A 12,255-nucleotide genomic window follows, 5' to 3' on the forward strand; every position below is an offset into this window, starting at 1 on the left:
GTAGGCATCCAGTTGGTATTTCTCTTCCTAGATAAGTTTCTAGTCCTCATGTCTACTGAGAAAAGCTTTTAGGACATGAACACTAAAGCTTCTGCTCTGAAATGGGGGAAAAGCAGAACTCTAGAAGCTGGGGTTCCCCATGGGGCTGGATTTCTCCATGCGCTCATCACAGCTTTTGCTCAGTCCTTGCATTTGGTTGCTGTGGACATCCATTTACAGCTCCATCAACATTCAGAGAAAGGGAATTTCGGGAGAAATATTTTCAAGATTTATTCTGAAGTGAATGGCTGTCATGCAGCATGAACATCGTTAGATTTTTGGTCTAACACATCTCTGTCCTGCTGCTGGTACAGTCATGTTTCTAACAAAACATCATCATGATCACTTAAAAAATAAAACACAATGCATTTTGTCTCAGTAGGAAGCTCTCTTTGAGCCAAACACTGCTGAGATCTCCAAGAATTTTGCAAATTAGAATAGTGCTTAAAAAAAAAAAAAAAAGTTCATAACAATAAAAATGAAAGCATAAATATAAAACCTTTCCCTGAAGAAAAGCACTTGTCCCTCCATACGTGAGGACATTGTAATCTGTGATTGACCATACGGAGCCCTAAGGGATGGAGGTGAGTGTCATACCCGTACCCCCTCTTGCAGCCCTTACCTCCTTGCATCTCTTCAGTGCAAAGTCAGGATGGAGGTGAAGAACTATTTTTTTTTCCTGTTCATTGCAGTGTTGGAGGAATTTCTGCCAGCAGTGCTCACGTGCCTTTTTTCTTTTAACTGTCTCATCCCTATGACCTTCACCACGTGGGAACTCCTCAGAGCCCCCCAGGTCTGACCTGCACCACCTCCCTTTTCCCTCTGAAGTGCTTTGTAGCACCATACCTGCAGCTCCCTTAGGTGAGGAAACATATCAGACACCCTTTTGTCTGGAGAAACATCAGCTTAATGCCTTCAGAACCTCCTTCTACCTCCACTGATGGCTGGAGAAGACTAGAAAAAACATAGAGAAAGAAGCGGAACAAGAGTGGAATCTCTTTGTTCTGCCAACTGAGACCAGAGTAGCACATTGCTCCATGTCTGTTAGTCTTCCCCATCTCCTTGCATGCTCTGAAGTCCTTTTTTAGTTACCTTCTGAGCATCAGCAAGTTGCCATAAGTTATGTTCAAGCTAATGGCTTGAACATGGCTTCAAGTTACTTTTCCCCCTCTCCCATTTGACTCGGTGAAATGGTACCAATCACAGACACAATGTCCTACACTGTACCTGGAGAAACCGCATCTCCTACCACTCCCCGTCCCTCCCTGCCCACTGCAGCAAGGAAATCATGCTACATCTTCGTTAGCCGCAAAACATTGAGGCGCACAGGAAGGAAAGTGGCACCAGAGGCGTATTGGATCTCACGGAGGACCCCTTCCCACTTCTTCTGCTCTTCATCATACCTGGGGAGAGACAGACAGACAGCTGTGGTGAGGAAAGCATCCCCTCTCTCCACCTTATAAACCTCCCACCTCCACAACACCAGGCTACAACACGCCGATAGCAGCTGCTGGAACCCTGCAGGCTGGGTTGGTATCACCAGGATGGAACACCTGTGGTGAAGGCTGAGAGATGCCTGCTGAGGGTGCCCTACATCCACAGGCCTGAGGGACGGGAGCCAGCCCTGCGTGAGCAGCTGTCAGAAGGTGCTTTCTGTCTCTGCTCCCATGTAAGACAATCTGGTTTGCAGTCCAAGCACTGGCTTTTCTCGTGGAGAGCGTTTGCTGCACAAACACTACTTTGAGCCAAAGGGGAGGTCTGGAACCAGCTCCAAACAAAATGGCAATTTAGGAGAAAGAGGAAGGAGAAGATTTTCCCTGCTATTTTCCTATAGGAGGCTGGGAGAAATCACCGAATCACCTAACGTGCCCTCCAGCATAGTACAGGGCACACCTCTCACCCAGAGACCTCGTGCTGAGTCTGCAGCCTTGTGTTGGGGTAGCAGCATCTCCCTTAGACTGAAGGCATAAAGACCAAAACTATCTGTTTCCTCGGTGTCTGCCACTGAATAACATCCCCCATCTCCCATGGAGAGTCCCAGGGAAGGTCATCACCTCCAGACGTCGTTCAGCTCTGTTGGCACCAGCTCCCCCGACTCCGTCTCCACCGTGGCAAACCCTCCAAGCAGGTAGAGCACCCCAGAGAGGCTCACCAGGCTGACCGAGCTGCGCTCCTGCGGGAACTCAGGGAAGGTGTCCCACCTGCCATGTAGAGAGAGGGACATGTTAGGGCACCCTGCCCACCCTTGGGTCTCAAACTGGGAATCAGCAGCTGAATCGATTCATGGCAGGCTAACTCGTGTAGCTTTGCTCAGGATGGGATCATTCACTGCCTGGTGCTAGAAATAGCTGTTTCCATCATCATAGCTCATTTTTAACTTCTGTGAGTAAATGAGCTGCTGTGTACACCTGGCATGGACCAGCAGGTCCCATGGTTGCACTGAAGCCCAAAGCCCAAAGTCAGGGAACACGCCTCTTGCATTGGGTGAAGATGATAAAATGAAACAACAGTCCTGCAAAGCACTCAAGGGCTCAACTCATTGATGACCCACTTTGAATCTGAGTCTGAGTAAAAGGGTATTAATGACAGGTGCAACGTGTTACCTAATGCCCTACTCAGTGAGGCCTCACTGATGCCCAAGGAATATAGACTGGGAGGAACTGATGTGAGAAGCTGCAAGAATGGTTGGAAGCTCTTAATGTACAGCTACAGCTGGTGCTGGTGTAACTACGCCCCAGAGGTGCTCAGTACATACTTGTTGGTGGCAATGTCGTACACTTCCACTGAGTTGGTCAAACCAGAATCGGTCACGCCAGCTGCCACGTAGATTTTGTCTTTGTGCACAGTGGCTCCAAACAAGGAACGAGCAGTTTTCATGGGAGCCAGCTCCTTCCACTCAAACTTATTCGGGTTGTAGACACACATCTTCTTCAGGCACTTCCTAGGGAAAGAGGAGAGAGAAGGAGAGAGTAAATTGTCAGCCCAGGGGCAGATTTGCTCTGCAGGAGTTCGGGGATGCCTGTTGCAAAGAACATGGCTCTATAGAAGGGATTTCAGTTCTTCTACGTTGGCCTTAGTGCATTTGCTTGGGTAGGCACTCGAGCTTGTCCGTGCCCAGGGATACCATTTCTGTGTACAACACATCTGCTCACAATGTGACTGCTTTGGATAAGGAATCTTAAAAGCTCAGCACTGTGTGTGCACACCTGGATAAAGAGTCCATGTAACTAACTGCCTCTCAGGACCATGTGTGCAGCCTTCAGATGCTGTTTCAGTGCTGCTGACTCAACCTAACCCTGCAAAATACCCTCCTAAAAGTTACCCGACAGTGGACGGCAGTGTGAGGTAAGTGACTGCATGCCATATTCCTTCCAGAACAGGACTTCTTTGCTGGGTTATGGCAAGTTTTGCTCACTCTATTCTGGGGGATGGCTTCCAGGTTTCTCTTGATTATTGACCTACTTGTCACTTCCTTTGCCTCCAATGACATAGACAAGGTCCTTGTGTGATACCACTGCGTGGCCGTAGACTGCATAGGGAAGGGAATCAGCTTCACCCCACTTGAAGGACCTGGATCAGGGAAAGATGGAAAGAAAAAGGATTTGTAGCTTGCTGGATGAGGCCCAGGGTAGGCGGTGCTTTGCAGACCTGGAGGTGAGGGCAGATCCTGACAAACAGAAAACACAATGTCTTAAAAACATGAAGTTTCCAATGGGATAATGCTCAACAAGTATGTTTTGTCATCTTAAAAATAAAACAAAAGGAAAAAAAAGGTTTTCTGCATTATGTAAAAAATGAAATCCAATGAGACTTAGAGGATACTCACAGTTTTTCCATGGCAGAACCTCCTGCTTTGTCCTCAAGTGGGGCTTTAGCACACCTCACGCTTTATTTTTACTTCGTTCTGGTTTGTGTTGGGTGGCCAAAAATGGAGCCAGCTAAAATCTGTGTGTGTTTGTGGTGCTTAGACCCAAAGGAAGGCTAGACACCTATGCTCAGTGGGCAGGTACGTGGGCCCTGATAGGGCTGGAGTTTCTCAGGATGTGTTCTGATGTCCATGTAGCTCAGATCCATTCAGAATCGTAGAAGTGTTTGAGTTGGAAGGGACCCCTAAAGGCCATCTGATCCCACTCCCCACAATGCACAGGGACCCACAGCTCCATCAGATGCTCACAGCCCTGTCCCCTGACCTTGAGTATCTCCAGGGATGAGGCACCACCACCTCTCTGTACAATCTATTCCAGTGCCTCACCACGTAGGATCAGCCTCCAAAGACCTGCATTTCATTTTACCTAAGAATGGAAATGCCTTCTAATTTCCTGACCACCCTAGGCGACCAGTTGCTTCCATAGACCAGCGCTTTGTCTCCTCCAGGTGTGCTATGGTTGAACCCTTTACCTAAATTACACCAGAAATAGGAGTGGTGCTGATCATATCTCTGCCAGCTTCCAGTCAGTACTCAAACCACCCCTGTGCACGTGGCAGGAGGACACACACCGCTGCCCACATAATACCCCATGTTCTGGGGAAATGAAATTGGTTTCAAATCACTGCCTCTAAAACAGTCTTTGAAGCAGATGTATCTAAAAATAAATGGAGCAGAGGCTTGTTAACACCTACCACTGTGCCTCTTTAGGGCAGAGAGGACCAGCCTTTGGATATTTCTGCCTCCCACGAGCAGACCAGGACGGTGCCTCTAAATACAGCTCATGACATAACCTGGTTCAGAGCCCATTGTGCAAAAATAATTGGATATTTTACCTGATATCCATCAGGGTGGGCCATTCAGTGCCACAGCTGAATACTTTCAAAACAAACTTTCCTGTCCAAAGGCACTCCCCGTGAGACCTCAAACCAACGGGCAGCAGCAGAAGGAAAAGCTTTTCCTCCCCTTTCTCCTCTGAACAGGTCCCACGTGAGCATCTGCCGAGATCACTCCTTTGTAATTTAATACCCCCATTTCGATTTCCACCTTGGGACCTTCAGTTACAACAAGCGATGCTGCTGGAGAGAGCAGCTCAGAGCCCCACAGCACAGCCTGAGTCCCAGGGTCTGTGTGCAGAGCTCGAGCCCTGTCACTATTATGCTCCATTGATTTGCTGGGGAGCTGGATTCACTTTGCACGGCGGCTGCCCCATGTTCCCCTGCTGACCACCTCCTGCCCCACACCTGCACCCAGACACTTACAGGCGGTCGTAGCACAGCACCGAATCCAAGGTCTTCTCTCCCTCCTTCAGCTCTTTCCCTCCGACCACAAAAATGGAGTTTTCTGCCTCTCCCAGGCCAAAGAGGCAGCGAGGGGAGGGCAAGGGGGGCATCCCCAGCCAGTCCGAGTCCAGATGGTCATACTGAAAGGAAACACAAGGCCATTAGTGTGTGCCTTCCTGCAGAATCCAGAGGCTCAGCATCAGTTCTCACTCACAGCTTGTCACAGGGACGTGTTCCACTCTATGGACCAAAGCCTTGACTTGGAACAAGCTGGGCCATCTTTGGGTGGGCGATTCCCAAGTCAGACTTATAAAACATAGTTCCTGGGACCGGAGGAGCTGAAACGCTCAAGTCTTAGAGATTTTGCCAGAACATCTCCAGAAGAAGCATTTGTTTAGGTGCTTCATTTTGACATTTTCCATCTCCTCGAGGTCACAGTGTGGTGCCTACAATGTGGGCTAAATAGCTCACCCATCTCAGCCAGTGAAGAGCAAAATGCTTTCTCCTCCCACCAGTTCTCCTTCTTGCTGGAAAAGATCAGTCAATGGCTTCTTCCTCTGCTTTTCAGAATACTGGTGTCCCCTACCACCTCACTGTGTGAATGAAATGCATCTGCTTCTATCTGCACAAAAGCCCTTTACGCACTACCTGTATACCCAATATCTACAGGGCACAGTGAAACTGAGATCACAGAAGAGAATCATGCAGGTTGGAAAAGACCTCCAAGCTAACCAAAACCAACCCCAGCCCACCCCACTATGCCCACTGACCACATCCCTCAGTGCCACATCTCCACGGTTCTGGAACACCTCCAGGGTTGGTGACCCCACCACTTCCCTGGGCAGCCTGTGCCACTGCAGCACCACTCTTCCAGAGAATATTTTTTTCCTGATATCCAACCTGAAGAGATGAGATTGCAAAGACTGGAGCTTTTCATGCTCACCAAAGAGTATGATAAGACATGGAGACTGAGATGTGCAATGCAGGTAGATCAGATGACCAAATCCTTGGATGTCTGTGGATCAAGGCATTACTCCACCAGAAAACAAAAAGCCATGAAAGATTGTGAGACAGAATGGGGCTTCTGGGCTCTTTGGACACCAAAGTGCTTAGTGGGATCTGTAAAATGGGTCAACATTTGTAAGACAGCTTAATGATGGAGGAGGAACATCGCAGGTCAAGTCTGGAGTGACCTCTAGCAGCCATTTGGTGGAACCCTGCAGGAGGAAGCTGTGATGGAGCACCGATTGAAGCACTGTTTTCTATGGGCTCGGGCCAAGGAGCTGCAGCTTGTTGGGCTGCCTCCAAAGCCTCGGCCTCAGCTGGGTGCCTGTGATTGTTGTCCCTTTGTGAGCTGTGGTCCACATCTGTGTTATTTATAGTGCAGGCCTGAGCAGCCCCGTCACCAGGAGAGTTCCTGCTTCTTGATGGGTTCAGTATTGTTTTCAAAGCATAAATCTCAGAAGTGACAAATAAAGGATACTGCTTTCCATCTGGAATGTCAACGGAATCATTCTGTTCCTGCCAAAATCTTCAAGGCCTCTGGGATTTATCAGCACTTAGATATATTGATGCTTGTCCTTAAGTGTAAACTAACCCTGACTGAAGGAGGAACACAAAATTGGGGAGGATAGAAACAGAGTCAGAAGGTGTAAGAGGCTGCTGCATTATACAGGAGTTCATTGTACAGGGGCCAGCCTACATCCTTGTGAAGCTGCAGCTGAAAAAGGCTCAGAACAGCTTATTCATACAGGAACATACATAAGGGCAATGATGAAAATAGGTTGAAGGGGCATCCAGATATCTCCCATCCAACTCTGCTGCTCAAAGTCACCAGGGTTTTCTACAGTCGGATATGAAATGTCCCCCAGGATGGAGGTTTTGTGACCTCTCTGGACTCCTCCTCCAGTGCTGCACCACCTCCACTGTGAATGTTTTCCTTACAGCTAACTGAAATTTCCCTTAATGTATCTTGAGGATATTGCCTCTTGTCCTTTCCATGTGCAGCCTTCCAGCCCTAACCATCTTGGTGATCTCTGCTGGCCTCATGCCAGCACCTCGATGTCTTTCTTGTACAGAGAAGCCCCATATTGGACTTGACATCCACACGTGGATCCATCCACATCCATACCCATCTCACAGACGTAGTCTCTCATATATCCAGATGCAGTCTCACAAATGCTCAATCAAAAGGAATAAATCACTTCCCTCAACATGCTTGCTGCAGTCATGCTAATACAGCTCAAGACATGGTAGACCTTCCCAGGTGCCCAGGGAATTAACTTGCCTGGTCAGCAGCAAAACAAGTGGGGGACTGATCTTTAGACATAGGCTTAGGCTGAATGTGAAGCAGCCTATCTACCTGCTGAGCACAGCTAGGGGATGGAGTTGTCCATATCTGCTGTGGCCAAAGCTCCTCTTCAGTGCAAAAGGTTTTGTGCTGAGTACCACTTCCCCAGGCATTCCCCACTGCCTTCCTTCTCCATTCTGCTTTCTCAGGCTGCTGTATCTTCCCATTAACTCCTCATTTCATGGGCTTCATGTGGGCTGCATAGGCTCCTAAATCTGACACTTCAGGTGAGGACAAACAAATTCCCTGCACACATGGTACAGGTGCACAGCCCTACTCATGCAACGTGGCAAGGATCAAACTTCTGTGTCTCAGCAGATGAACTTGTCTTTCTTTATCCTTCCAATACTCAGTTGCTTCCTTTCAAAACAGATGTGAGCCATGGGAGCTTGTTTACCCAGGAGATTTCCGGGTAGAGGGGGAAGGACGTAGGATTTACTGGGTTCCTACAGGGTCGGCAGGAATGGCAGTGCCCTGCTAGGTCCCTACAGGGAAGGTGCTCTTGGGTTACAGCCCAGCCCGAGGCTCAGATTGCCTGCTTACAGCCCAGCCTGCTCACAGCTTTGGTTATTGCTGAGTTAGAAGAGCCACTTTTCCTGTTAGATATCCCCCAGAAATGTCGCAGCAGAGTTTCCCTTGCACATGATTGAAATGAACGAAGCAGAGACTCTGAGATGGAACTAGAACACATTCAGGGACAAGAATATCATTGGAAAAGAGAATGATATTGGTAGGCAAGGACAAACTCCATGCCCTTGGAGTGTTTACTCTGTGGCTATAGCTGCTGCTGTTCCCTGTGTTGTCATCTCAATGTTTTGCTGGGGGTTCATTCCCAAGGAACATAAAAGATGTAAAGGCCTGGTGCCTCCAACCTAGTTTGTGTGCCCTTTGGCAGACAGGGCTGGAGCAAACGCACTGGCCAAAGTGATGTCACGTTCAGGATTTAGACTATTAAATCTTCCTTCATCAATGACCAAAAACCTCTGCTAGTGGTATGTACGTTAAGAATGTGGCAAGAAAATCACTAGTAAAGCAACTTAAATGTTTCAACTTCATTTACACCTTTCATTTTAGCATCACATGACAATGAATACTGCTAACATCAATAAAGACTGACCACGCTCCTGGTCAAAGAAAAGAAAGAAAACAAAAACTAATACCTGTAGGAAGTAGGAACTCATGGGATCCTCTTTGCTGTCCTCATTGTAGTACAGTCCTCCAACAATGAAGATCTGATTCTCTTTGGTCACCAGACTGACGTGGTTCTTTGGGATTTGAGCAGACAGGGAGGCAAAATAGCACTCGTTGGCAGTGGGATCGTAGGCCACTGCTCCACTGTCGCTCACCATGAAGATGAGGTCCTGGAGGAACATCCCAAAGCGCATTGTGTCATTTAAGATCCCTGGAAGTGCATCCTCCTCTGTATCTTCCTCCTCATCTACTGCTCCATTGACAACATTGCCTTTTGCTTGCTTTTCATCGCTTTTCTTCACTTTCTTCTTCTTCACCACAGTGAATTTGCCTTGCTGGGCATCCTTCACCATCTGCAGTTTCTTGAGCAGCTCTGGGCTGGACTTCACCACAGCCTGCTTCTCCACATGGTCCTTGATGTAGTCCTTGGGCATGAGACGGAAGCGAATGCTTTCAAAGACAACAGGCAGGGCCTTCTGCCGGCTCTCCTGGTCTTTGGTGCCCACCCACTTCATCACAACTTCAAAGACATTTTCCTCTTTCTCAATGTTGAGGGAGTCACTGGAGATGATGGCGATGAGCTCGTCGGGTGAGAGCTGGTAGAATTCCTCATCACGGGAGACCAGTGCAAAGCGGTCACAGATGAAATCCCGAGCTGCCACGGCCAGCCGGGCACAATCCAGCATCAAGCCCAGCCTGAAGATAGCCAAGCAGTTGCTGAGGCAAAGGCGCTTCTGCAAGAAAGACACGCAGACAGTGAAGATGGAGGGGATCTGGAACATGTTGGCCACAGAGAAGATGTCCTGAACATTCTGCTCTGTGATCTCTAGCTCAGAGGTGTAGATGTAATGAAGGATCTTGCCCATGACATCTGGATCGACATCTTCCAAGCTGACCTCCCTCTTCTTGCTCTCTTCCATGTCTGAGAGGAACATTGCCCGGAAATAGGGGCTGCAAGCTGCCAGCACCAGCCGATGGCAGGGAAACTCCTTTCCTTTGACTTTCAAGACACAGTCCAGAAACTTATTGTGGTCCAACATGTCTTTGAGTCCATCCTGGAGGAGGGTTTGCTGGTAGAGACGCAGTTCTTCCACTTGATCAAAAGGCAAACCCATGGTGGAGAGTAAGAACTCTTTTTTTTTTTCCTAAGCTTTCTTTTGTATCTATTTACCAATATATCTATATGTGTGCCTTTGGTAAAGAAACTTTCTCAAAGCGGGGCTTGCAGGTCTCCCTTGCTTCCAGACCGTCAGCACACTGGGAATGTGAAATGCTCGCTACTATCGCAGCTGTCTGTGTACTTCAGCTCCCAGCGCAGGGCTTTATATATAGCCACCGCGTTACAAAGCTTAAGGAATCCATATTGGAGCATGTGTAAGCCGATCACCCTTTAATATGACACACTGGGCAAGGGGGAAGGGAGGGGGCTGGGGGCTGGGGGAACAGCTGTACTTCAGCCTCGATGCTTCAGGAACCGTCTGTCAGCCGATGAGTCACTGTGTCCCCTGACGGAAGGACGTGTGCAGCCCTATGACACCTCCATCACGCTTGGGAAATGTCCTCCAGATGAATCAAACATCGTAATCTGCCTTCTGGGTCATGAATGGCAGGGATGAGACCTCTGACACTGCTAAACAGAACATTCCCAAACTGCTAAATCTTTTGCGGTGGTAGAAACAGATCGTGAATCAAAGCTGGAAAGATGCAAGAAGGGAGAGTCCATGTGTTGTGGCATCCCTGAGCCCAGCTCGTCCCCAGGGCTGTGCAAGTTTGTCCTTTGTTCTCCTCTGGAGTCAGTTTTCAAGGGTCTGGAAAGGGATGGGGAATGAAACACAGGTATCTGAGGCAGAACTAAATTCAGAGGCCCCAACAGTGAGTTTCATCTCACTGATTGAGACACCTGAAAGCAGGTATTTACTTGTGAGTTTGGGGTCTTCTGCTGAGGTCTACTGGGATTCAACCCCCAAGCTGAAGCCTGGAGACAAAGTGGGACAACTTGACCAGCCTTCAGCAGGTGCTGCAGAAGAGCCGAGGGCTCTGTCAGGTCCTGTATCCTGCTTGAATGTCCATGGACACCGTAGAGCCTCATGGGGCCTCAGCTGGCTGCTCCAGGTCCAGCTCTTCCCACGGAGCTCGCAAGGAAGCAAATTGGTTTGGGCAGACATAGGTGAGAAGCGTAACTATGATTATTTATAATTATAGTAAAACTTATACAAGAGTCTGTTTTATCTCTGTTATTATAGACCCTTTGGGCTTTCTGACACTCAGAGATGGCACAGATTTAATTAACGAATTAATTAGATCTATGCAAAGCCATTAGCCGCACTCTTCTTGGTGTATTTAAAGCCACATAACCCCTCGCTCTGGCATGGGTGTGTTGATAAGTATGCTTTGTGACATGATGGTTATCTGAGCAATGAGGGAGGGGATGATGCTGGATGAAGCCATACTGGTGAGATTCCAGCAGCATCCCAGGCAGTAATATAGCAGGGCTATAATCGTGCTAATTTCAGCTCACGTCATCAGTTCAGGATCAGAGACAGGATAAGAGGATGAGCACTGATCTTTCAGCTGGGTCATCCATCAGCAATATTCATTTGCTCCCAGATATCTGGGGCTGGACAGCCCCATCCTCTCCTCTCCCTTCCTTCTATGTTAGTGTTCCACTTTTCCAATGCGGTCACACTATTGTTTGGAATTATCCCCCTCTGCCTTTAATCTTCCTTGAGCCTTGACTTGCTTCCCTTCTCACCGTGCCGCTCAGTGGGTGCTGCCATCCCAGATTTCCTTCCATGCTCCTCACATCACAAGATGCTGTCTCCTCTCACTGCTCATCATAAGGTGACACCACAAAAGGCAGTGAGATCTGCCCAACATGGCAGCCCCTATAGAAAATACAAACTCATATTTGCCTCTTGCCTGTGCAAGTGATTGGAAAGGGGCACTGGCTCTGGCACAGGTACATAACCCACCCTGGCACCGGTAGGAGATAAGTGATGGGCTCAGCACCATCAGCAACAACGGCTCAGTGAGTGCAGGAAACCACTGATCCACCTTTGTGTGTAGTCTCATCACTTTAGAGATTGATGGATTGATGGAAAAGAGAGATATTTCCAAGCAAACAGGGCCCGAGAGCTGTTGTTCAGGGTTCATACTGGCTGTATGTAGATGGGCTTTTTCTCCCCCCCGGATTTCACCCTGGCATAGGCTTCTCCAGCAGCAGAAGTCATCAGTTTGCCACCATTCAGGAAGATGGAAAGCCCTGGGATGGGATGACCACCTCAGGACAAGGTCTGCTGTCATCTGAGAGATGAGCAGCTAGATTTTGATTGCTTTCACCATCATGCCCTGCTTTGGAAGGGAAACCAGACTTGGACCTCCCTGTCCCAGTGTGGCGCAGCCCTATTTTTGAATCCATCCAGGTCCATGTGGCAGAGATGGGATTTACCAGCCTTCATTTTGCTCTG

The 12,255-nt window shown here is 48.5% G+C and overlaps 1 protein-coding gene across 1 annotated transcript; it reads right to left on the minus strand.

Moving 5' to 3' along the window:
- Positions 1-245: 245 nt before the first annotated feature.
- KLHL40 (kelch like family member 40) lies at positions 246-10,087 on the minus strand. The gene is made up of 6 exons (XM_418495.7): positions 8,758-10,087; positions 5,227-5,387; positions 3,502-3,609; positions 2,795-2,980; positions 2,094-2,240; positions 246-1,442 (listed from the first exon to the last, which is right to left on the minus strand). Exons 1-6 carry the CDS (start codon positions 9,901-9,903, stop codon positions 1,331-1,333), a joined length of 1,860 nt encoding a protein of 619 aa, XP_418495.2. The 5' UTR covers positions 9,904-10,087; the 3' UTR covers positions 246-1,330.
- Positions 10,088-12,255: the final 2,168 nt, after the last annotated feature.

The sequence above is a fragment of the Gallus gallus genome, chromosome 2, assembly GCF_016699485.2.
Source record: "Gallus gallus isolate bGalGal1 chromosome 2, bGalGal1.mat.broiler.GRCg7b, whole genome shotgun sequence".
NCBI lineage: Eukaryota > Metazoa > Chordata > Aves > Galliformes > Phasianidae > Gallus > Gallus gallus.